This window comes from Misgurnus anguillicaudatus, chromosome 21, assembly GCF_027580225.2.
Source record: "Misgurnus anguillicaudatus chromosome 21, ASM2758022v2, whole genome shotgun sequence".
Taxonomy (NCBI): domain Eukaryota; kingdom Metazoa; phylum Chordata; class Actinopteri; order Cypriniformes; family Cobitidae; genus Misgurnus; species Misgurnus anguillicaudatus.
The window spans coordinates 63,619,832-63,644,122 of record NC_073357.2 but is presented as its reverse complement, the minus strand read 5'-3'; the positions used below and the strand labels follow the sequence as shown (position 1 = coordinate 63,644,122).

Sequence of the window (24,291 nt, the reverse complement as noted above, 5' to 3'; positions counted from 1 at the left end):
AATAATTTCCAGCATGTTTGGTTATTTTTATAACTAATAAACATCTTTCTTGTGACGTAAAGCTGTTTTATTTGGTATAGAAAAGGTAATTTTGAGGAGGAGCTTCAAATACTGTTAAGGACAAGGAGTAAAAAAAGGTTGAGATAAACAACATTGGTCTCAATACCGTATAACATGCTAATATAATATATCCCATATAACACACTGTAGATTATATGATTAAATGACTTTAAACTGAAGTGATGTTTCAGAGGATTGATTGTTTTACAGGTCATGTAAATGCATAAACTGCTTTGGGAATTCAGAAAGTTTAAATAATACACAGTTAACTACAATCTTAAAACATGTAACAAGAAAGAACAATTCAAACTTTATCCATTTATTTCATTATTCATTAAAATCTGCACATTTGCTAACATAGCAAAAAGTGAGGTTGAGACAAAAACATTTCTGCACAATTCATGAAAATTAAATTATTTGATGGGTATTTTTAATGAAGATAAAAATATCTATACACAGCATAAAAGTTGGCATCAACTATTCATTATTATACATTAGACATAGACATATATACATTTATGTATATACGAGACACAAACACACTTTAAAATTTTGTTTATGTTTGGTTGTTCATTTCACGATTTACTCATCTGAATAAGAGACATTAAACTTAAAGAGTCTAAACACACAACAACAAATGAATGAAGTAAATTCATCCTCTTATAAAATCCATAAATTAATGAGCAGTTAACAAAAGTATAACATATTTGGGGAAGTATATCTTTACCAGTTTCCAGTTATTCACTTTGCATTCTCTGACAAAGTTGTGTTTCTATCTAATAGCTTTGCAAGATAATAAAACACCTTAAATGTTTCTTAATTTTCAGAATATTTCAATTATAATATTAATATTTTCTACAGTCAGTGTTACTACAGTAAAATGATAATAAATCAACATGTGATCACATTAACAGTGTGGCAAACTAGAGAAATTTGTTATCATTTAGTTTAACGGGATGCAAACAGAACATTATCAGTTTTACAGTAATGGTAACAAGACCAGTTGATCATAAACTATTGTTACCATAGTACATCTTGTGTGGTATTTAAATCACGCACTTATTCAGATTAAAATATACTGAACGGCATCAAACGCAGAAAACAACAATCCTGTATAAAGTCTTTGTTTCTTCAGTCTTTGCATTATTAGTTGATTAGAAATCGCTTTCTTAAAGACAGAATAGTAATGTTGAGCATTGATGCTTGTGTACTTGCATTTGAGTAGACTCACATAATCACACAGAGAAAGAGAGAAAGAGAGATAAACAACTATGACATTATAAAATATATAAAACTTTTTTTTACCATAAATTGCATTTTAGGTAAGTCCCATGATGGAGTTTTCATGTTTCTTATTCTTGCTGATCATCAGGTGTTTCATCTGTTCCTCATAGAGTTTATAAGCTCTTGATGGTCTTTCAGATATTTGAATGTCAAAGCATAAAGCTCTTTGTCTGTCTGTGATGTTTCTATGTAACAGTGGTTGAGTTTTGTCCTCTGATCGCACACCAGGCCATAAAGACATCCCTGCAGATGAAAATAAACAAACATATCAAAATACAGCGCAGCTAAAGCTGAAACCCAATGAACTGTGCCTTTACATTTCATTGACTTCATGTGAACAGTGTCTCTTTGTTCAGGTGGTTGAATAGGAGAGGTTTAAATACAAGACTGGTGAGATCATCAACCAAAAAGTAGAGATTGACCGATACTTATTTTTTTAAACCGATAACAAATATTTGAATGCTTAATGTTTATGTTCTTACATTGTGTTGAATGAGAAGCACAAGTTACTGCTGCTGTCGGATCGCGTGAAGCTTGATGTGTCGCCATAAAAACTCAAACAAGGCGATTAAAAATTGCCGTTTAAAAAAAAAACTCACACCAGGGACAGTTGTGACATTTTAAACCATCACCTGAAAAGGTTAAAACAAGAAGTCTCTGTATATTCCATGTATTAAACACTCGACTGACTGTCCCACTGTAGAGATACGGCATGTCTCTGTGCTTTTATATTTGCTCATCGAAGACCCCCGAGGAACAACATGTAACGATTGAATATATCTTCATGTGATGTATCAGGACACTTCTTAATTTCATCCTCACACTGGCTCATTCATGAACTTATGACCGTAATCATCATGGAAAACGCTGGTTCCGGTTCTGTGACAGTACGCGTCGGAAGTCGCACCCATAATTTGCGCAAAGCGTCATGGGGCGTAAGAATAGTGTGGATAGCGGAGTTGGCTGCATATTGTACATAGTTTATAAAGTAAAACAGGTGGATTAAGTGCCTTTTTTGAGATATAATATCGTTGTCTTGACCAGCAACTTGTAGCCTTCAGCAATCCAACCAGTACTTAGCAAAGAGATTTTACAAATAATATCACTGACTGGAATAATACATTCAGGAAAGTAACAAACAAAACGGCTTATATATCATTAAATTTCTTAACTGGTAATGTTATTTGATTTCAGAATAATTAATATTTTGTTGTTATAGCTTATGAAATGGCAGTTGACAGCGCTGTTTATCTATGCACTTACTCATGGATTAACTCAATCAAACTGTGACCGCTTGCAGAGGTAATAAATAATTAATTAATATCCACAGACATTTATTTTGATTTTTTAGCAAAATAATATTTATCTGGTAAATGTTAATACAACTTTGTGTAAATCTTGTTAAAAGTTAGCTACATGTGGTGGCTGTGCTTCAGCCTTCAACCCGGTAAGTGAACAGCAATGATTTTACTATGCTAACGATAAGCATAAATAACAGAAAAACGAATTTCATTTAGAGTTTTTAATTCCACAAAGCATTAATTCATGGCTGTTTTATTCATGCAAAGCTACGTCATTATTGGGACCGGATATGGTTCAGCGTGACTCTGAGAGTTTGTCTCTATTCTTGGACAAGCAGCATACATTGCTTTTAATAAATCAACTTATTTAACATAACATACATTAATGCACAGGTGAGATGTGTTATAAATGCCTGCAAATATACAAAGTAAGTATACTCAAAGTCCTTTTAATGAAGTCGCGTCACTCCGCCTTCATATTTGCTGCTGTGAGCTCCTCTCCTCAGATGCGTCCAGCGCGCAATTCTCTCATTTATCGGTCAATCCGATATTACAAAACCGATATCCGATCATCGGAAAATGCTCAAATATTGGGGAAAATATCGGAAAACAGATATATCAGTCGATCTCTACCAAAAAGCTAAGGACATTTACATCAAAGATGAAGTCAAAGAGCGCCTTTCAATGTTTAATTCCTTTTCAAGCAGCAATAATGGCTTATATTTCCAAAAACCTGCAGCAAAAGTGTGTACATCCACTCAAACCCTGACATAGAGCTAAGCAATTTTCCACCATAAAGAAAAGACCTTGCTGTGGATTTTTGCACTTTATAAATGAGTCCAGAATTGGAATTGAATTTGGATTCCCAACCCAACCCTAGGTGTGAATGTTTGTGTACCTGCAGTGTGTAGCCACACACTCATTACTGCAGTATTCCCTGTCCCAGTCTTTACTCTCAATAGAGGGATTGTTACAGCCGGCACGGATGCAAACACTGGGAGCGTCTGACGGAGTCACGTCTGGACCTGGAGAAACATTTAACTCCACCTCCATCTGAAGAACAAACAAACAAACAAACAGATGATGATAAACACACTTTACATTTAAAGAGACACTTCACCCATTTGCATTAAGCTTTGTATGGTTAGAACCCCAGTCATTCCCTCAGTTTCCTCTGAGACGGGAGAAATAGTGATTTAAGTGTTGCACTTCCTTCTTTCAATGATGTAAAAATTGTAATTTTGCGTCATTGAAAGAAGGAAGTCCTGTATCTTTGTCGAGGGTGAAAGACTACAGGGGTGATTCTCACGAAACCATTGAAACACCACGGCACTAATGATTTTAGCTTTAAAATGTGTAATATAGTAACATTAAAAAGCATCAGAATTAATACAATACTGTGTTCTACCTTGCACAATGTGTGATTTCAACTTAAGAATTTATAATTGTAAATTTTATCTCATTTTCTGCTGAAATTCTCATTACCGCAATGTGTCCGGCTGTGTTTGAACATGCGTTATGTTGTAATTTAATCAAATTAAGAAAAAAATAAATGGATATTTTGCTAGACTACTTTAGATAACAGAAAAAATATTTACTGAATATTCATGTATAATAATAATGAAGAAAAATTAGGAAAATGATGTGTCCATGCCTGATGTTCTCATCCTCCGCAACACTTTTTGAGAACAGTTTAAGCACACATACAGAATTTTAATAAAATTTGATTTTGAGTGACCAAGCACATGGACCAGTTACTTCAAGATGGCTACCAGGTAAGATCATTTTTTTACAGTTAATTTGAAATATTGTCTTGTCAGAATGCTTACACGACATTTTGATTATCATTACCGCAACAGATGCTTATTAAATGTTCATTTAATTAATAGAAGCATAATACTGTGATTTTAAATGCATGTGCAGAATCTCCAAATTATGTTCTTTCAGGTTTGTCATGTCATTTTGAAAATATGTCAGTGTTGATGTTTTCTGACTGTTGCGGTAATGAGATTTTTTAGGACTAATTTTTAAAATTATGTTACAAAAAGTGTTAAATGATAAATAAAAGTTTTTAAATTAATGTTCCCATTTACTCCAGAAAAAAAGTAAATTTAAGCAATTTTTACATTTTCATGCTTGACATTTTCATTCCTCATTTTTCCAAGTTGGGGGCTATGGGTGGGACCAACTCACGCTACAGACTTATTACAGATCAGTGGGTTGGACTTATGAAAATATATGAACACAGACAAAAAAAAACAGTCGGCATCTTTATGCTAAACTAAGCTAACAGACGTTGTGGAGCGAGACAGACTTCATGTTACAATAACAATATTGTAATATTGATATAATCTATCAATATTCACTATAGTGAAATAAATAAATGAATACAAATGAATAAAACAATAAACAGCTATGCATATATGATGTAAAGACCACCAATATATTGTTGGAACTAACATATTAACAGATCCAACACTCAAAATCGGTCTGAAAATTACGCATCTGTAGACGGTCAGCACCTCACGCAGCCCCTTTGTGACTCTCCATAGGGAATTAATGACGTCCGGTTTATTGGCTGTTGTTTGTCGCGTACAGTGGAAACAAGCCTTTAAGGCTCACGATATGTCATTACCATGTATAGAACTCTTATTATTCATCGACATAAACACAGTTTATCATTTTTCGGCACTCATGTCATGCTGATCTAAAGTAAGGGTGAGAAAACTGATCCACTTAAGAGTTTAAGAAGAATCGGACTCACCCCTTCTTCTGCGACCTCCTCTGTTGCTGATGGTGATAACGCCTCCACCATAGCAGTAGACTGTAACTCCTCCACTGCAGTGGAAGCGATCGGTGTCGTGCCGGGAGTCGTCACTATGATCTGCGAGTTCAAATCCATCTGCACGGGGGCAGGAACTATCTTTATTTTGAGAGGAGGCGGCGGCGCCGTGGCAATGACTTGTCCTGCACCGGCACTCCCGCGCGGTTTTGCCAGGAGAGGCGGAGGGGCCGGCGAATGTACCATCTGTTGAAGACGTGGAGGTGGGGGCGTGTTCTGCATCTGCTGGAGTGGAGGAGGCTGGCGAGCGGTCGGACGTGCGGCGGCTGATGGCGAGGACTGCGCCTGATGTTTTGGAAGTGTTATTTTAGTAACGGCGGGCAGGGAGGGAGCGATAGCGGGCGGGGCCGTCGTCGCAGGTTTGTGCGCCCCCGTGCGGGAGCGCGTGGTGACCTGCGGCAGGTCTAAGATGATGTTGGAGGTGCAGATGTTGGTGATGGTGTTGTTGTCCGGTGCGTGCAGCGGGATGCGTGAGGAGCGCGTCGGGGTTGCGGTCGGTGGGGGTTCAGGGGCTGCGGGTGGAGATGGTGCGGTATCCATCACTTCAATAGTGGCCTGGAAAACAACAACATTAGAGTAAGCTTGATTTGTAATTATTACTCATAACAATTGTTAGGCTAATGTGTATGAGCAATAAACACTGACTGACCTGAGACAGCTGACCCGCTTTATAAGCAGTCAGTGCTTTCAGATATTCCTTCTTGGCAGCTTCCGTTTTCCTCTTGTACACCTGAGGGAGTAAAAAAACAGTAAACAAATAAACAAGATAATGAAAAATGTCAGTATCAGGTGCATGTACTTCATTAAAAACAGTTCAGATGTGCCTACCTGTTTCTGCTCCTCCCCCAAACTATCCCACATGGAAGCAACTATCTTGGAAACCTCTCCGAACGTAGCGTTGGGATTCTGACCCTTGATGGCAGCTTGGGTGTCTCTGAAGAACAGAGCGTAAGCCGAGACGGGTTTCTGCGGCTCGTTCGGGTCTTTCTTTTTCTTGCCTTTTTTTCCACCCCCTCCGGTGGCTTTCCGTACAGGAGCAGGGGAAGGCGCTGGAGCAATGACGGGTGGATCCAACACGGAGGGAGAGAGAGAGACGACGCCTGAAGACACGGACAGAGAGACGGGCGAATCCATCAGCATGCTCTTCTGAAGCAGAGAGAAAGACGGATGAGAGAAGAAAGAGAGCAGAAGAACAGCATCAGAAGTTTACAGAGAAGAGTCACTTGGCATCAGTCTTTATATAAGAGAGAATAACAAACACCTCACCAGGGCTTTCTTTTAATAACACGGGGGATTTAGCCTTATTGGTGGTTACTATATTTACTCATCTTCATAAAGTATATGAGATAATGATCATTTGGAGGCACTGTACAGCTAAATTCAAATCTTGATGTCTGTGGTTTAAAATGTTATATATATACATATAATATATATTATATTTCGCTGTCACTCTTTAAATTGCATTTCAATATTGGGCTGCATAGCGATTAATATTGTCGTTTGCAGAATAAAATCATATGTGTGTGTAGTGTGTATAATAATCATCATCTATATATAAACACACACACATACATGGTATAAAAAAACTACAACTTATATTTATATATTAAGTATTTTTAATTATATATAAAATAAATTATATAAAAATGTAAATACACATAAAATAATGTCTTTAATATGTACATGCATGTGTGTGTACTTATTAGGGCTGTCAAAATTAACGGGTTATTTAGCAATTAGCGTAAAATTATTTTTAACGACACAAATTTTATTTGACGAGTTATCTCGTCAATTAAGAGAAAACTATAGAAGTAAATCTGTGCCACTGGACTTTGAATACCAATTCCTAGCACTGACTTTTTTTACATTGAATTTTTAACACTGAATTTTATTTTGCATTTAATCAGACTTTGACTTTTAAAAGCCATCAAATTTCTAGCACTGTTTTTTGCCTATGACATTTTTTTCAATGTTTTAAAAAAATTCAGTGTAAAAAAATTCAATGTCTCAAAAAATTCCGTGCAAAACAACTAAACGTCTCAAAAATTCAGTGTAAAAATATTCAGAGTCAACATCCGGGGAAGCAAGGAGAAGCAATCGATCCCTGCATCAAACCACTCAACATCCAGCCAACCACCCACGCTCCACCGGTCATGCGACACCGAAACGGGAAGGGTGTCACATAATCAATGGAGTTGGCAGTTTCTATCTCATTTAACACATTTTAGGTTAAACACGTACAAACCATAATAACATTAACCAAATACATTTGTTCAGTGTTGGTTTTATGCAAAGTAAGTTACTTAACGTTATACCTAAATGTGTTTGTAAATTACATTACATCACTTCTTACGCACTAGACTAGAGGGAGACATGAACCGGAAATTTAGGAAATTGTTAGCTCTTTTATATAAATCATATTAAACTTATCATAGGTAACAACAGTTTATGGTTGATATAGAAATATGTGAGTGAACAAAGTAGGCTACAGAACAAAAACATATAAGTTCAGGCAGAGCCAAAAGCCCGTTATTAAGGCAGAAACAGTGGAGTCGGGATGGTCATCCTAATGTTTCACACGGATTTTGTTGTTAATAAAAAGCATGCGGGTGAAAGTCAAGTTCAGGTAAAGTTACACCGGAGCGGATGCTGCAGATAAACAAAGATAAAACCTTTAAAGCTAAAAATATAAAGCTTAAAATGTGAATCACGGTTGTTGGAGTTGCTAGTTATTCTCTGCTGTTTGCTTCTCAGTAGAACTATACAATACTGGAGTGCAGTTACCGCGACAACCCTGAATCATATGGTTAAAGCCAGTTGTAGCCATTTGTGATTGAAAGCTATTCATCCAGCGTGTCTCCCCGCACAGGATCGATCACACATCCAGATACAGAAGCCACTTTGATGTTGATAAATGTAAACGGACTGTGTCCTGATATACTGATGATACGATCTGCAAGATGTGAAAAATGCGCGATTTCGTATGTTAATGCAAATAAACCCTTTGCCTGAACTTCACTGCCACTGAATTTTTTATACACTGAATTTTTTTTACAACATTGAAAAAAATGTCATAGGCAAAAAATAGTGCTAGAAATTCGATGGCTTTTAAAATTCGAAGTCTGATTCAGATGCAAAATAAAACTCAGTGTTAAAAATTCAATGCAAAAAAACTCAGCGCCAAGAACCACAACCCAAAATCCAACGGCACAGTCCCACTTCCATAGAAAACGCTTCCCCCGCCAATGATGAGAATTTCCGTCTTTCCTCAATATCGCTATTATCGCATAATTCCGCAACTTTTACAACCCGGAAGTAACGCCTCACATGAAAGAGAAATAACTTTTTGAAGAAACCTACCCAGGTAAGAGCGTCTCTTTTATCATAAACCCTTTAGACGCGTCTGCAGCAAGCACTTCTTTTGACAAAACACGTGAAGCACATAGGTTCACTCGACGTGCTGAACACATATTTTGAAATCACAAACCACACACATGACGGGCTACATACATGTTGAGACGAACATTGCATTGCTGGCTGCCACTGGTAAACAAAAACTTTTATTCTGCAAATGATAAGTCACGATTAATCATTATGCAGGGGCCTGGCCAATTCATTTCAAATTCTTTCACTGATTTCAACAGTTCTTTTATAAATTCTGAACCTTGCCAAACTCTGACAGAGATCCCGTAAAGGGAAAAATGACACAAAATACTCACTCGTCTAAATTCGTCCATGTCATCGTCCTGAATGGAATCAGACGGCGAGTCAGCGGCTGACAGTGATTGATCAGGTGACTGTGGGTGGGGCAGAATGGTGCCGCCACCCAGACTCAACCCGAGCTGAGCGCTGAGTTCTGATTGGTCAATAGTGGTTAGCTGATTGTGTCCCAACAAGCTGTGGCTCATGTCACTCAGGGGGACATCGATGGTCATTGGTGAAGAGTTACTGAACTGCGAACTAATGGGATGGCCAAGATCCTGCAATGAGAAATGCTTTCAAATTAAGCTGTAAAGGTTTTCAGTTCCTGACAATGTGAATGCATGCACGCTTTATTAATAAACATTGATTTCTATATCGCACCATTCCCAGTGTGGATCCCAGTATGGGCTGTTGACTTATCAGACTGAGATGTTCGAGTCCCTGTGAGGGTGCGTTCACAAATGTGGAGGCAAAAGAAGGATCGTTCCCTCCGACCACAGCATTCACAGGAACGCCAGATGAGGAACCGTCACCCAGTTCTCCAAAAGTAGCAACCACATCAGAGACACCAAGCGTAGAGTCGGGGTCCAGTGAAATTGGTGGGATCTCCAACTCCTCATCGCCCAGGCTTGGGGTGTGGAACATCTACAGAGACATTATCATTAACATTATCACTTGCTTGTAGTGAGAGTAAACATACTGTACATACATGAAGAGTAATTATTTAATAACTTCCTCATTCCCCCGTGTGTGTGTGTGTAGCAAAAGGATAGTGTTCACTGCAGGTGTGTGTGTGTAATGAAAGGTAAGTGTTCACTGCAGATGTGTGTGTGTCTAGTGAAGGGTTAGTGTTCACTGCAGGTGTGTGTGTGTAGTGAAGGGTTAGTGTTCACTGCAGGTGTGTGTGTGTGTGTGTGTGTGTGTGTGTGTGTATGTGTATGTAGTGAAAGGTTAGTGTTCACTGCAGGTGTGTGTAGTAAAAGGGTAGTGTTCACTGCAGGTGTGTGTGTAGTGAAAGGTTAGTGTTCACTGAAGGCGTGTGTAGTGAAGGGTTAGTGTTCACTGTAGATGTGTGTAGAGGTGTTCACTGCAGGTGTGTGTAGTGAAGGTTTAGTGTTCACTGCAGGTGTGTGTAGTGAAAGGTTAGTTTTCACTGCAGGTGTGTGAGTAGTGAAAGGTTAGTTTTCACTGCAGGTGTGTGTGTAGTGAAAGGTTAGTGTTCACTGAAGGCGTGTGAAGTGAAAGGGTAGTGTTCACTGCAGGTGTGTGTAGTGAAAGGTTAGTGTTCACTGTAGGTGTGTGTAGTGTATGGTTAGTGTTCACTGCAGGTGTGTGTAGTGAGCGGTTAGTGTTCACTGCAGGTTCTGTGTAGTGAAGGGTTAGTGTTCACTGCAGGCATGTGAAGTGAAAGGTTAGTGTTCACTGCAGGTGTGTGCAGTGAAAGGTTAGTGTTCAATGCAGGTGTGTGTGTGTAGTGAAAGGTTAGTGTTCACTGCAGGTGTGTGTGTGTGTGTGTGTAGTGAAAGGTTAGTTTTCACTGCAGGGGTGTGTGTAGTGAAAGGTTAGTGTTCACTGAAGGCGTGTGAAGTGAAAGGTTAGTGTTCACTGCAGGTGTGTGCAGTGAAAGTATAGTTTTCACTGCAGGTGTGTGTAGTGAAGGGTTAGTGTTCACTGCAAGTGTGTGCAGTGAAAGGTTAGTGTTCACTGCAGGTGTGTGTAGTGAAGGGTTAGTGTTCACTGCAGGTGTGTGTAGTGACGGGTTAGTGTTCATTGCAGGTGTGTGTGTGTGTGTGTGTAGTGAAAGGTTAGTGTTCACTGTAGGTGTGTGTAGTGAAAGGTTAGTGTTCACTGCAGGTGTGTATAGTGAAAGGTTAGTGTTCACTGCAGGTGTGTGTAGTGAAAGGTTAGTGTTCACTGCAGGTGTGTGTGCAGTGCAGTGTTTACTGCAGGGTGTGTGTGTGTGTGTGTGTGTGTGTGTGTGTGTGTTGCTTTACCTCTGATGAAAGGAAGTGATGTCCATCTCCACTGATGGTCAGGTAGTTATCACTTCCTCCCGGGAACTGAACAACAAAGACATTTCAGACAGGTTTGAATCTCTCCAGTATACACAAGTTATTTTAAGTTCAGTGTGATCCAAATGAACATCTTATACAGATTAACACCATCATTGTATTCAGGGTTTCCACTATTACCAGATGTGTTTCAGTGAACTTATGACTACTGGATACGGATTTGTAAAAATGTCTAGAAATAAAGCAATAATAAACATATTTCCAATAAGACATTTTAGAGCTACAACTAGAAATATCAAAACAAGGATCAGGACATCAGGGTTATATTTATATCCATGACTGTCGATGTTGGAAAAGAAAATTCCCTGATGTTTCCAATATTTCCTGTAGGAACGGTCACCTTCTGAACCGCGTCAAATCCGTTAAACGCGTGAGGATCCAGAAACTCAGACTCATCGGACCTCCCGTTTCCGTCTGAAAGATCCGAGTAAAAATTCAGATCCATAACGAAACTCAAGAGCAACAGAAGAGTTGAACGCGAGAGCTACACATCTGTCAAAGCTCGTGACGTCTCCAAGATTAGATCAGACACACGCGTCCGATTATCAGGCCTGCAGCACACTGCGGTACCGATCAAACACATACACGTTACCCTCATAACACATACAAAAACACATATTGCGCTACTTAAATCACAATGAAGAACTAATTCAGTCCCGTTTGATAATGACGGCTCCGATCCGCATCGATTTGACTGACAGCACTTCACATGGAAAAATGCGCCATATGTTCTCGATTTACAGAGGAAAATATCAGACAAAACACCACGTTTGTCAGTAAAAAAAACAACCAGATGTTCTTGTAAAAATAATTAGAGGGTATCGGGAAAAAAAATGATGTCTATGCACAGTCTGATCTCAGCACAGTAGGAGCCGCAGTCGAGGGGAATGGATCTGTGTGGATGTGGGACTTCAGGAAAACCTGTCACAGGGTGATCGCGACTCATTATTATTATTATTATTAAATGACGCACATATGTCATAAGGAAGAATTTCGCTTAACCAAAATACAATTTAAATGTCATCAACACGACCACACCAGTAAACCAGTCCAGACTCGAGTGTTTTATTAACTGGAAACACTTCAGCACACACCCCTCTCCACAGGTCATAATGGTATGATCTCAGACCTTTTAAGGAGAACAGAAATTAATTAATTAAATTATTATGACAGTAAACTAAATGGCTCTAGTGACATTATATTTATTATATAATATATTACACTTCGAGTAAATGAACTTAAATTGTCAATATTTGCAAACTGATTAAAAAGACGAACCCTTGTGTTTTAACAGCTAGTCATTATTTAAATCATTATAATGCACATGATAATGCCTACGTTACATTAGTTTGTGTTTATACATCTATAAAATCACGTGTTTGGCCATTTAAAGTGGCAGGAGTGCGTTGGGACTGAATGTAAGTTATATTGGGAGACTGTTGAGTTTTACTGGGTTGGGGTTTCTACACACATTAACCAGCTCTACTGCCGACGGCGTCTTCTTACCTCCATACCGCCCTGAAAACCACACGCCTTTCCTCTCTGTATGTTTGTGTCCGATCAAAGCGATTCTCGAGGAAAAAGCAAAGATCGCACGTATCATAACACGCGAATTTCCGGGTTTTGCAGATGAGTGGAAGTGACGTACAAACTGCGCGACACGCCCCTCCTCCATACGCCGCATCGGCCGCTGAATCGTGGGTAAAACAACGCCGCCATATTCGGAAGGGCAAGTATTTATATTTGATATCTAAACGTGGGAAATATGTATAGTCGTGGGGAATTCTTAATAAGTGTTCTTGTCTTTGTTAATAACTGTGGAGGCATTCCTAATGTAATGTAATTGAATGTACGTGTAAGTACTTTATTGCAGAAATTTGAAATAGTTACCCTTTGTTTAAATACAAGAATTACTGTATCAAACTCATTGTAATGATAGTTTTAAAACAAAAATTTGCTACTTAAAAAATATTACATGATGCTAAATTCAGGCAACCCTGTTAAAAACCTGGTTTCTGTAAATGATTCCTCTTTAATTTTTCTCAATTATACACTTGACATTTTCAAGAGAGAATGTTTAGTGTAGAAAAATCATTCTATGAATTTAAAAATGTTTTGATTCCTTTAGGTCAAGCAAGATGATGGTAACCAGCTTAAATTAAGTTAAATCAGGGTTGTCTGTCCTGGTAGTCCACTGTCCTGCAGAGATCTTGAACTCATTTTAACACACCTGCCTGAAAGTTAGTATGTATAAGAGTTTAATTAGTTGATTCAGTTGTGTTTGATTTGGGTTTAAGCTAAACTCTGCCGGACACTATATCTCCATGAACAGGACTGAACCATCCAGAGTTAAACCATCAAAGTTCAGAGTCTGTTTTATCCACTTTTGTGCTGGTTTACCTCAAACATCTGTAGACAGAAATAGACCAACATTACTTTTATAGCCAGTTATGACCGATAAAACATTTAAAGGTCAATTTACACTATTTTACTTTATGTTGTTCACTGGTTTCTGTCATTTGATTTATGTAAAATGTCAAACATAAAAGGTCTTCTGCTATTTTTCAGCATCTGACTGTAGAAATGATCAAGTGCTACTTGAAATTAATCTATGGAAAACCCCAAATAATTATTTTTACAAGAAACACAAAAATACAATTACGTTTAAACGAGATTTACCTTCGTTTTATTTGTGATAAAAACAGCAGATGACACTTGAGATGTCCAACATGAAAACAAATAGTTTTTAGGAAATGAACAGCAATCCCTGCACATAGACATACAAGCAATTTGTGCTAAAAATAAAACATTATATCCTCCACTACATTTGACTTAGAACTCATATAAACAAGGCAAAGCCTAAAACTACAATCGTTTGAGAAAGGAGGAGCACTGCAGAGAAAAACAATTAAACACATCAGAGCAATGAATTATTGGTCTTAAACAGACTGAACGTAACACAGCCTTTAAATGTATTGCTATGATATTATCAGACCCCGCTGATTTACAATCAAATTCTTCATGCAGAACATACAGTACAGTATATGAAACAAGATGAATCGCATACACACACATACGCGCAAGCAACATCATTTAAAGAAACATTTCCTCGTGTCATTCCAGTATTAGTTCATCTTTCTGTGAAACACAATATAATCTTCATGTGCACTGCAAGAATCAATGTCACTTATTGTCAATGAGCTCAGACATGAAGTTTGTTATTGATATTATTAGTCAGGTTATTATTGAACAATGACCTCAATTGCCATACACTACAAACATCATCCCAATGATTCATCAACTAGATTTCAAATCTTATGAGAAAAATGATGAGAAACAAACAAACCTAAATTATGCAAAGTTACAGTGAATAATGACATTATGTCTTTCTCATACAAAGCGTTGATATGCAAGGATCAGAGTTTAATCTGGAGTGGCATAAGATTCATTAAATGTTAATTTTGGAGTGAACTAATCCTCTTAACACACTATTCAACCTTAAACAGCACTGTTCTGTAAACACACACACGCACGCACACACACACACACACACAAAGGTCCTGCATTACAAACAGTCCTTTAGCCCTGAGTCAGTCTGTGCAACACACCAGCGCTGTAATCCATCGCTGTGCTAACCGCTGGTCCAGTTCATCACATACACGTGTGACATCATGACCGTCACACTTCTACATTCATGACACACAAGAACATAAGTGCTCATATATACTAACACACATATTGCCAAATATTGAAAATCAAACACTGCTTTTGGTCAGAGTGGTAGATTTCACAAACTAACCTAAAAGAACAGACTAGCTGTAGACAGTCAATGATAATCATAAAAACATGAGTCAACCATAAAGGAAAGAAAATGTAATTGGCCACTCCCTTTTTAATACTCTTATATGTCAGCGGATCTCACTGGATATCAGGAGTAAATGGTGATGACCTCACTTCCTCCACCCCTGACCAATAGGACGCGTTCCAGCCCCTCAGTTAGGACTTCCAGAAACTCCATATCTGTGAAAACTCTGAGTTAAAAAATATAATCACTTTACATAAAACATATGCGTTTAAAATGATGAATATGTCATTATTTAAAATCAGGCAGAGGTCAATCTTACTAATAATTGTACTAATCATTTATTATTTCCTAGAGGAAATTATTGTTTTTTTTAAATTATGGACCTCTACAGCAGGGGTCTATGTGACGCGGACCAGACCTTTACCCCTATTTTTACCTTGTATATATTTTTATTTTTACATATTATATATTATTATATATGTTATAACGTATGTTGTTTATGTTACTTTTTGTTATACATTAAAAAACATACATTTTCAAAAAAGATGCATACATCTTAAATCCAGTATTTTGCCTTTTTATTACTAAAAACTTTTTTTAAACAATTGCAGTTTAACATTGCAAGAGCCAAATGTTAATAATTCAACTATGGACAATGCACAAAAAAGTACAAGTGTTTTTTGTAATGCAGAGCTCTTAAACTTTTTTTGTCTATAACTCTTTAACTTTCATAAATTGTTTTATTTCAAGTATTTACAACATATAGCCACTCTTGTCCTAATGACTTAAATTGCACTTCATGTTTTCTTTTTTAATATTTTATAGGCTAAACCGTCTTTCCATTGTACACTACATTCGGACACGACGGTCGAAGTTCGCCCCCTAGTGGCAGTCGTAATGAAATTTCAGTTTAATAGTAAATCCGTGTCAATATGGGAGAGAAGCTCATTTCAGCGCATTAGCCTTTCATCTACTAATATATTTATACTTAATGATTTACATATCAGTAATTAATCGTTTTAAAGGATTTAAGTGTTAAACATAAAAGGATTAATAATTTTCACCACATACACAGTGTTTTAATTGGAACCCACTGAAATATGTCACATGCGGTGTAGTCGAAGAAGACCACGAGCCACCAGTTGACTAGCCCTGTTCGATCATAACCACAGGAAAACATTTTTTACTATAAACACTAGATTTTTAAACAGTGGACTGTAATGACAATTGCTCATTGGTTCACTCGTTTAAACAACGTGTTAATACGCAGATGAAGCTCGTGTTCATTGTGCTTTTGGCAGAACCTTTAGTAAATGATGTTATTTTGTTTAGTTGGCATTGAGAATCGCGGGAGAATCATGATCTTTATTTGAAACGAAAAAGATCGTAATTCTCATTATTCTAGTTTATAACTAACGTGTCCTTAAATCAATTCAGTGTAAAAGGATATAGTTCTCATCTCCTTCCGGGTTCCTGGGCGGTCCGGGCATGTTGAGGAGGACCAGCCGAGCATCGTGGGATTTATTGACGATAACCTCATTGAGTTTAACAGCTGTGTGCATGCGCCGAACGTTTGAATGATCTCTGTAAAACATGAACGTCACAAATAAATCCCATCCTATACTTCTGCGAGGACAAACCAGCTGTCATATTTACAGGTTTATTATGTTGCGGTTTATCGAATCAGATGGATGTATAACTCACGGTCGAATGTTCAGCATGTCTCTAAAGCCCTCCGGCGTGCTGCAGCATGAAGCGGCGTTGGTTTGTGTGTTGGTTATCATCTGAAGAGCTTTCTCTTTAGTCCAGGTCATGTGAACGCGCCGGTGTTCTGCGCTCTTCTCGGCTCCGTCGGTTTCATCGTCATCATCCGAGCCGATGCTGGTCAGTCGAAGCATTGAGTTCCTGTCTTTAACCAGTTGTGCCTGCAGAGGACACCGTAACAAATAACATGAAGACATCTACTGGATCAGTAAACATTGGAATCCTGCCACTTAAATCATCTTTGTGAGTTGAGGAAAAATGATCTAAGAAAAAGCCTAAAAGCGCTACAGGTGTACTAAAGCTGCATTTACATTGCATGTTTGAAGTGACTCAATTACGATTACGGTTGCTGTTTCTTCTTCGTTTGAGGGTTAACTTGCCAAGCTTCTTCTTCTTTGACGGTCACGCTGCTACTGTGGTTACACGCGGTCTGCGAGTGTGTTTGCACGTTGACACGGACAACGACGCACAAGTATAAATGAAAACCAACGCGGAACCTACGCCGTAGGACCTATGCACAACTATAACGAGCCCTTTAGGGGTAGGATTAGGATGAAAAACAGCGGTTCTGTCTAAATAGAATACAGCTACGGCTTCAATCCCATGAAATGTTGGGGTGGTTTCCCGGACAGGGATTAGACTAGTCCTAGACTAAAATAAATGAGCTGTCCAAACTGAAAACAACTTGCACTGACATATCTTAAAATACATCAGTGCCCTTTGTTTTGCTTCAAAATGCACAAAAGTAATGTTTGTAGTAAGGCATGTTTGGTAAAACTAGTTATGTTTCCTGATTAAACTAAGGCCTAGTCCTGGCTCAAGATAATCCCTGTCTGGGAAACCACCCCGTTGGGTTTAGGGTGTGGATCAGGATAAAAACAGATTTGGCCGTAGCTGTATCCCTTTTAGCCGCAGCCCATCTCAAGAAGTGTCGCACGTCTTTGAAAAGCGACACTGGCAAATGACGTCCACTCAGGTGGACACCACCCGTGATCACATGACTCTTCTTAGCAGCGCAATGGAGGACAACTGCTCTACTTAATGGAGTAATGTTGAAGTTTTATGTCTTGTTTCAGAAATAAAGCTCTATTAATGTTGTATAATCATTAGGGGTCAAGCCCTGGAGAGACGAAGACCCTTACTGTAATTGTTAGGTTTTTTTATTATTCTGTTGCTGCTTCTTATTCTTCTGCCATTGCGTCTATAGCAGCCCATAGAAGCGTACGTAGGAAAATAATGAAATTTAGCACACAGATACAGAGTCTCTACGTCAAACCCTCTAGCACCACAAACAGAGTTTTTGTCCAATTTGCATCAAAAGCTGTATGCAGTATCTAGAGGGAAATTTTTTTTAAGAATATGTGTCGATTGGCCAAGCCGCTGTTGTATACCGCGTCAACGAATTTAAAGTAGAGTTCACAAAAACTTATTTAAGGCTGTTCTTGCATTGCTGAACTGAATTGTGGATCCGTCAGCGCCGCGTCAGTGCCGTTGCTCGCGGCAGAAGTTGAACATTTCTCAACTTTTCAAGCAGCAACGCGTGCTTGAATTACCTAGGCAGAGCCAGCCAATTACGTTTATGGAAGACTGGAGCATAGGTTGCGGCCACTGTGATTGGCTGTTGGCCACGCTTCAGACAGGCTTTCGCCCCGTGTGAATGTACAGTGAGGGTGCTTGCACAGTTTCATCACAGCGCTACCTAGTGGTTTTGAGATGTGAAAAATTGCCATTTTTGCTTCTATCCACTACAAATATAAGCTTAAAATCATGAGAGTGGTCTTGGTGGATTGTTTGACGCATCTTAAAGGGAAACTTCACCCATTTGCATTAAGCTTTGTATCGTTAGAACCCCAGTCATGTTTTTGAATGGTCGTGCATTATTCCCTCAGTTTCTCCTGAGATGGAGAAATACTGATTTCAGTGAGGCACTTCCTTCTTTCAATTATGTAAAAATCATCATTTTGCGTCATTACAAGAAGGAAATGCTATATCTCTGTTGAAGGTGAAAGACTACAGACACTCATTCCTCATTTTACCAAAGTGGGGGCTATGCTAAAGACCTATTACAGATCAGTGGGTGGGACTTACGAAAATATACGAACATGGACGAAAAAAACGATCAGCCGCCATCTTTATGCTAAGCTAAGTTAAACAGAAGTTGTGGAGCGAGCCAGACTTTGTGTTACAATAACAGCGAAGTTAATCAATATGATATAGAAGAGGGTGATTTTGCAAGCGTGATGCTCTAATCTGCTGTTCATTGCACCTTTATGAGCCACAATACAGCAAAGAGCTGAGACAGATGAAGGAACAGAAGCCCGAGGAGAAGCTGGAGCCTGGGCGTCGGCTGGGTAGAGGAGCCCGTGGAAGATGTAGCAACCATCGGCCTCTGCTGCGTAGAGAAGCTTGGACAGACTACTGCCTGTACTCTCGCTGTGTGCCTTCTTTATAACATTTCTGCATCAGATAAGGATATGGGCGTTTGTTTGGTGAATGTTTCCAGGCAAGAGAGCAACTTTGCGCGCGTTTGGATGTGTTTATTTCACAGACGTGTTTCGGCTTACGAGCAAACGCGCTGTGGAGTATATGAGCTTGGACGGACTCGCGATTTTTCCATCAGATAAGGATATAAACGTTTGTTTTGTGAATGAAATAAGCATACGCCCAGAAACAAAGACGTGTTTCGGCTTACGAGCACAAAGCTGAGGCAGCGCGTCTGTGGAGATATTGTGCAGGGGACGCGTTTGTGTGGAGGATGCAGGGATAAACGGACGTCTGACTAAAGTGAGTGTTTCTATTTTCTTTGTTATACTAAGGTGGCATTTATGTACACAATAGGATATCTGAGCGGTGTTTTATATGTCTATGGAAAGCAATGAGGCTGATAATACACAGATGTAATTACAGTAAACAATAGACAAAATGAAAATTGGTAAAACTAAATAAACATTTAATATGCATACCCTTTTATAAGTACTTGGAAAGACATTTGTACTGCGGATCTGACACCTCACGTTACTGTTTGAATAAGACTTTGCTACACACCAGACCAGAGTGTTATTGTGTGTAACACAATGTAACATCACGTTTAAAAGTAAGTCATGATTGGTGTCTGTCAGACACAGTGGTGGTGGCTATTTTCTTTGTTTTACTAACGTGGCATTTATGTACACAATATCATATCTGAGCCGTGTTCCGATTAATGGGAGTGGCTTGCAGAGCTGTGCATTGATGGAGTTGTAGTTTTTCATACAAATGTGCCCTAAAGTCACATTCTGTCTTTTCTCGGTCAAATAGGCACAAAATTCTACATTTATGTTACAATTCGACTGCAAATATGACCCACTTTTAACAAAGATTAATGTTCCTATCAATGAAATGGCCCTTTAAGTCAAACAATACTAAAAAAAATATGTTTTTTTGGTCAGCCATTTTAAAATATTTGAAAAAACTTCTTTTTCGCATTTCTCCTACAGTTTTTGTCCGATTTGCATGAACATGGTATGTAGCATCTATGATGATCACCAACCGTGTGTCTCAATTCGTTTTCTAGCTCCCGAGGTCGTGAATCAGTATATCGTGTACACAGGTTCGGGCACTGGTAAGGACCCTAGCTCACTTCACATTGGGACGATGTTCACTTATTTTTCTGTCACGTGGCTGCTTAAGCGCGTTGTAATCACTCACAGCTGTTACTCATCAACAACCGGCAAAACCAACATCTCTCTGACTTAATTTTAAAAACAGTACATTGTGCAAAATGCTGTCATTATTCTCTTACATATCTGTGCATAAAATTGGAGGTATATAATTACATTTTAAATTTAATAAATATATTTACAATTTTAAATAAATATTATTATTTTAAATATTGAGCAGATTGTGGTCCCTTACTGTGTAGCAATGTGTGTTTATATTTACAACTAAAACAAACGTTTGTCTTTATAAAAGTTCTGTAACATTTCATAAAGTTTATTGAGTTGGATCACGTGATGTTCGGTTGGCGAGCTTCAGAAAAGGTCACGTGATTTCCGGTTAGGGAACATAGGGACCATTAATGCTTACTGGTTTTGCGTTGCATTGTGGGAATTTTTAGGGAACGAACGTTCCAGTGCACTGAACGGATTTTGCGATTGAGACAGCCCTTAAAATGGCCGACTCCCTGATCAGTGCCCTGACTACTGAACAAGGGAGCTGATTGAGACACACGGCAACCCTCTTCCTGGAGATCTACTTTTCCTGCAGAGTTCACCTCCAACCCTCATCAAACACACCTGAACCTGCCAATCATGCATTTCATGGCTATCCAAAAATTGGTGGCAGGTGTGCTGAAGCAGGGTTGGATCTAAAGAAGCAGGAGGGTAGATCTCCAGAAACAGGGTTGTGACCACCGATCCAGATGCACTCAGGACAAAAAGTTATGGAAGTCAATCCATTGTCCTATACCACATCAACAAATTTTACACAGAGTGTGCAAAAGCGGCCTTAAGGCTGTATTTTCGCCAAACTCATGCGTACTAACACGACACTTAGTAATCACAGTTAACTTATATCTTTGGAAATCGTCAGTTTAAAATCATGACTTTGTTTTAAACTGCTTTCCCAAACTTATCTTTTTGTCCATTTGTGTCCTTGATGGGCTTGACCCCGTAATTGCTGCTTGCAACTTTACTGTGCATTGCATATCTTGACATTTTACTTCCTCTGTGGTTTAAGCTGTTCTGGGTCAGTATGTCTACCTTGAATTGTTTTGTCAAGTGTTTAGTGTAAATGCCGATAGTCACTTTAAAAAATAAATTATGTAAAAATCAGATACAGGTAACAAATCGGAATTTGGGCATCAAGATTTGCAGTGTAAATTCAGCCTAATTCTTTGCTTTTAGAAACTACTCACAAAAATACCCAAACTTTATTTCTCTCTAACACAACAACAGTGCTGGATGTTTCTGAACTAAGCAGCAGGAACTACTGAAGATTTGAACTCACATCATCCAAACTCCAGCGTTTTCGCTTTAGATAAACACATGAGGTCACATGAGGTCCTGAAGTTGATCTCTGTTATATCAACAGCATCACGTCTCTCTCTCTCTCTGGCATCACTCACCTCTTTCTCACGGTCTGATTTGGACAGACGCATCTGACGAAGCATTTGAGATCTTTGTTCCATCATCAGTGTCCTCTCATATGTGTATGCACTGATATCACTGTCATGCTGAAGAGATTTACAGTCAGACACACTGAGGAAAATACATTTACACTCAAAGCAAGTATACGTGCATTGCTAGAATCAGATGCTTACCATCTCAACCACCTCCACTTCAGCATCTATACGCAGATGATAGAGGAAAGTGGCCAGGTCCTTCTTCATTTGAATCGAGTTGTCCTCCATTTGAGCCACCGTGAAGATACGCATGCTACACTTACGCCAGACCTGAGACACGCCACGACATTAGTTAACGGACCGCTGTAACAGGACGGACTGAAGGAGAGTATCGCACAACAACGTTACGCACCTTGTGTTGTTTGAGCAAGAAGGGCAACAGCATTAGCATGCCACCATCATGGACGATCCACCACACGTCAATGTAACCCTCCGTGAACACCTCATTGTTGCTTGGAAACAGCGAGATGTTTTTGGGTACCAACAGAGCCAAATGGGCCGTCGTAGTGACTCGTACCGTATCTGTAGAGGAACGACACAGAAATGTTTGTTTAAAACAGACTGAATCTTTTCAAGAAACCTCCTACTAAAACTCTACAAATCAATCTGAAGTCACACAACGTCATAACACCGCCACATGTAGACATGTCACACCTTTAATAAAGAGGACGTAGTGGCACAGGTGCTTGAGTAGGGACTGATTTATGAGTTATGGGTTGTGCACAGCAAAACTTTTAAATGCGGCTGAAAACGCCTCGACAATGCCGAATGCCGAGTGCTTTGGTAGCTCTGATCTGTCAGCTGTGAGACGGTTGGTTGCTGTGGTAATGTCCCGCCCCTCCTCCACTGTGATTGGACAGCCGCGTGAGAACTGACATTGACGAGTGGAGCTTTTCACCCAAAGTTGAATAGCTGAGCGTGGGAAAAAATGCGTGGAAGAAAACCGCTAGCTGCTGGCTTATTTGAAAAACATGTGCCAGCCGTGGGCATAAAAGTTTTGGTGTGCACACCCCCTAAAGGTTTCAAGTACTTTCATAGATCTTTACATCCTCTGGTCATTAAATTAAAGATTATAAACAATCACAGTCACTCACTTAAGGAATGGAAAGTTTGTGGTCAGTTGCTAGAAACTTAATCTGTGGAATTTTGGTTATATTCTAAATTGGAAACTTAACAGGAATTTATGGGAATTATGGGAAATTTATATAACTACATTATATAAAAACATGAATAAACATTTAGTTTGGTCATAAGCAGACATGCACGCAAAGTTTGAAGAATCCTGAAACTTACGCTTATCAAAACTGGATTTATTTGATCCTTAAGAAATCATTCTAATATTAATAATTTCTACTGAAATTACATTACATCTTGTTTTAAACAAAATTATTCTTCAAGATTTTTTTACTACATTTAAGTTCCCTGTTAAAGTCATTTTCCAGCTCCCCTAGAGTTAAACATTTGATTTTTACCGTTTTGCAATCCATTCAGCCGAACTCTGGGTCTGGCGCTACCACTTTTAGCATAGCTTAGCACAATCCATTGAATCTGATTAGACCATTAGCATTGCAATAAAAAATAGCCAAAGAGTTTTAATTTTTTTTCTATTTAAAACTTGACTCTTCTGTAGTTACATTATGTGCTAAGACCGACAGAAAATTAAAAGTTGTGATTTTCTAGGCCGCTTTGGCTATGAACTACACTCTCATTCTGGCGTAATAATCAAGGACTTTGCTGTCGTAACATGGCTGCAGGAGGCACAATGATATTTCACAATCGAAAATAGTCCCCTTACTAACTTTTAATAGCAGGGTAAAAATTGTAAAAATCAAATGTTTAACTCTAGGGGAGCTGGAAAATTAGCATATTTAAAAAAAAGTGGAGTGTCCATTTAAAGGCAACTCGGTAAATCTTTCAAATTCTCAGTTTATTCCCATTGATTCACGTTAATTCTCATTATTTCCCGTTCATTTCCATACATTCCCATGTAAAGTTTCCAGCCTTGAAAATTCCCCGATTTGTCACCGTACTCACTGATAAAGGTTTTCCAGCTCTGTGGATCTTCACTTTGTCTCCAGGCCTGTGGCCAGCCCATGACCACAGTGTTGTGACGCATGCCACCCAAACCACTGGACTGAATCATGTGACTGATGCCCTCACGAGGCTTCTGTGCCACGATGCACTGAACAAAACCCTTTACACGCTCCTTCTCCATTAAATGCCTCAAAGTCTGAAAGAGAGACAGATAGAGACTAGATGTACGTATACATGATAGTTGTTAGCTACTATCACTGTAAGAA

At 38.8% G+C, this 24,291-nt stretch overlaps 2 protein-coding genes across 5 annotated transcripts in view; both read right to left on the bottom strand.

The window, feature by feature from the left end:
- Positions 1-363: 363 nt before the first annotated feature.
- On the bottom strand, positions 364-12,912 carry tox4b (TOX high mobility group box family member 4 b). Of its 3 annotated transcripts, none has more exons than XM_055218145.2 (9): positions 12,768-12,912; positions 11,184-11,249; positions 9,571-9,834; positions 9,207-9,467; positions 6,316-6,633; positions 6,137-6,217; positions 5,410-6,042; positions 3,544-3,698; positions 364-1,587 (listed from the first exon to the last, which is right to left on the bottom strand). In XM_055218145.2, exons 1-9 carry the CDS (start codon positions 12,771-12,773, stop codon positions 1,530-1,532), a joined length of 1,842 nt encoding a protein of 613 aa, XP_055074120.2. In that variant the 5' UTR covers positions 12,774-12,912; the 3' UTR covers positions 364-1,529. The 3 variants fall into 3 exon arrangements, with proteins under 3 accessions (XP_055074120.2, XP_055074114.2, XP_055074105.2); XM_055218139.2 differs by lacking the exon at positions 12,768-12,912 and adding an exon at positions 11,602-12,220 and having other exon boundaries at positions 6,316-6,630; XM_055218130.2 differs by lacking the exon at positions 12,768-12,912 and adding an exon at positions 11,602-12,213.
- Positions 12,913-13,924: 1,012 nt separating this feature from the next.
- LOC129453708 (solute carrier family 12 member 6) overlaps positions 13,925-24,291 on the bottom strand; it is a 30,705-nt gene continuing 20,338 nt past the window's right edge. For both annotated transcript variants that reach the window (XM_055218049.2, XM_055218056.2), the window contains exons 19-25: positions 24,026-24,221; positions 22,344-22,513; positions 22,130-22,261; positions 21,935-22,042; positions 16,771-16,991; positions 16,517-16,650; positions 13,925-15,281 (exon numbers count right to left, since the gene is read on the bottom strand). In XM_055218049.2, coding sequence (XP_055074024.2) covers positions 15,190-15,281; positions 16,517-16,650; positions 16,771-16,991; positions 21,935-22,042; positions 22,130-22,261; positions 22,344-22,513; positions 24,026-24,221 — 1,053 coding nt within the window. In that variant the 3' untranslated portion in view covers positions 13,925-15,189. The remainder of the gene's footprint in view (positions 15,282-16,516; positions 16,651-16,770; positions 16,992-21,934; positions 22,043-22,129; positions 22,262-22,343; positions 22,514-24,025; positions 24,222-24,291) is intronic.

Bases quoted from the DNA above. Each gene is read 5' to 3' on its own strand.
- tox4b (XM_055218130.2), bottom strand. From the start codon at position 11,706: ATGGATCTGAATTTTTACTCGGATCTTTCAGACGGAAACGGGAGGTCC. The intron at 9,835-11,183 runs GTAAAGCAACAC...ATGTCTCTGTAG, and splicing joins ATCACTTCCTTTCATCAGAG to ATGTTCCACACCCCAAGCCT. The intron at 6,218-6,315 runs GTAGGCACATCT...TTACTCCCTCAG, and splicing joins TGGGGGAGGAGCAGAAACAG to GTGTACAAGAGGAAAACGGA.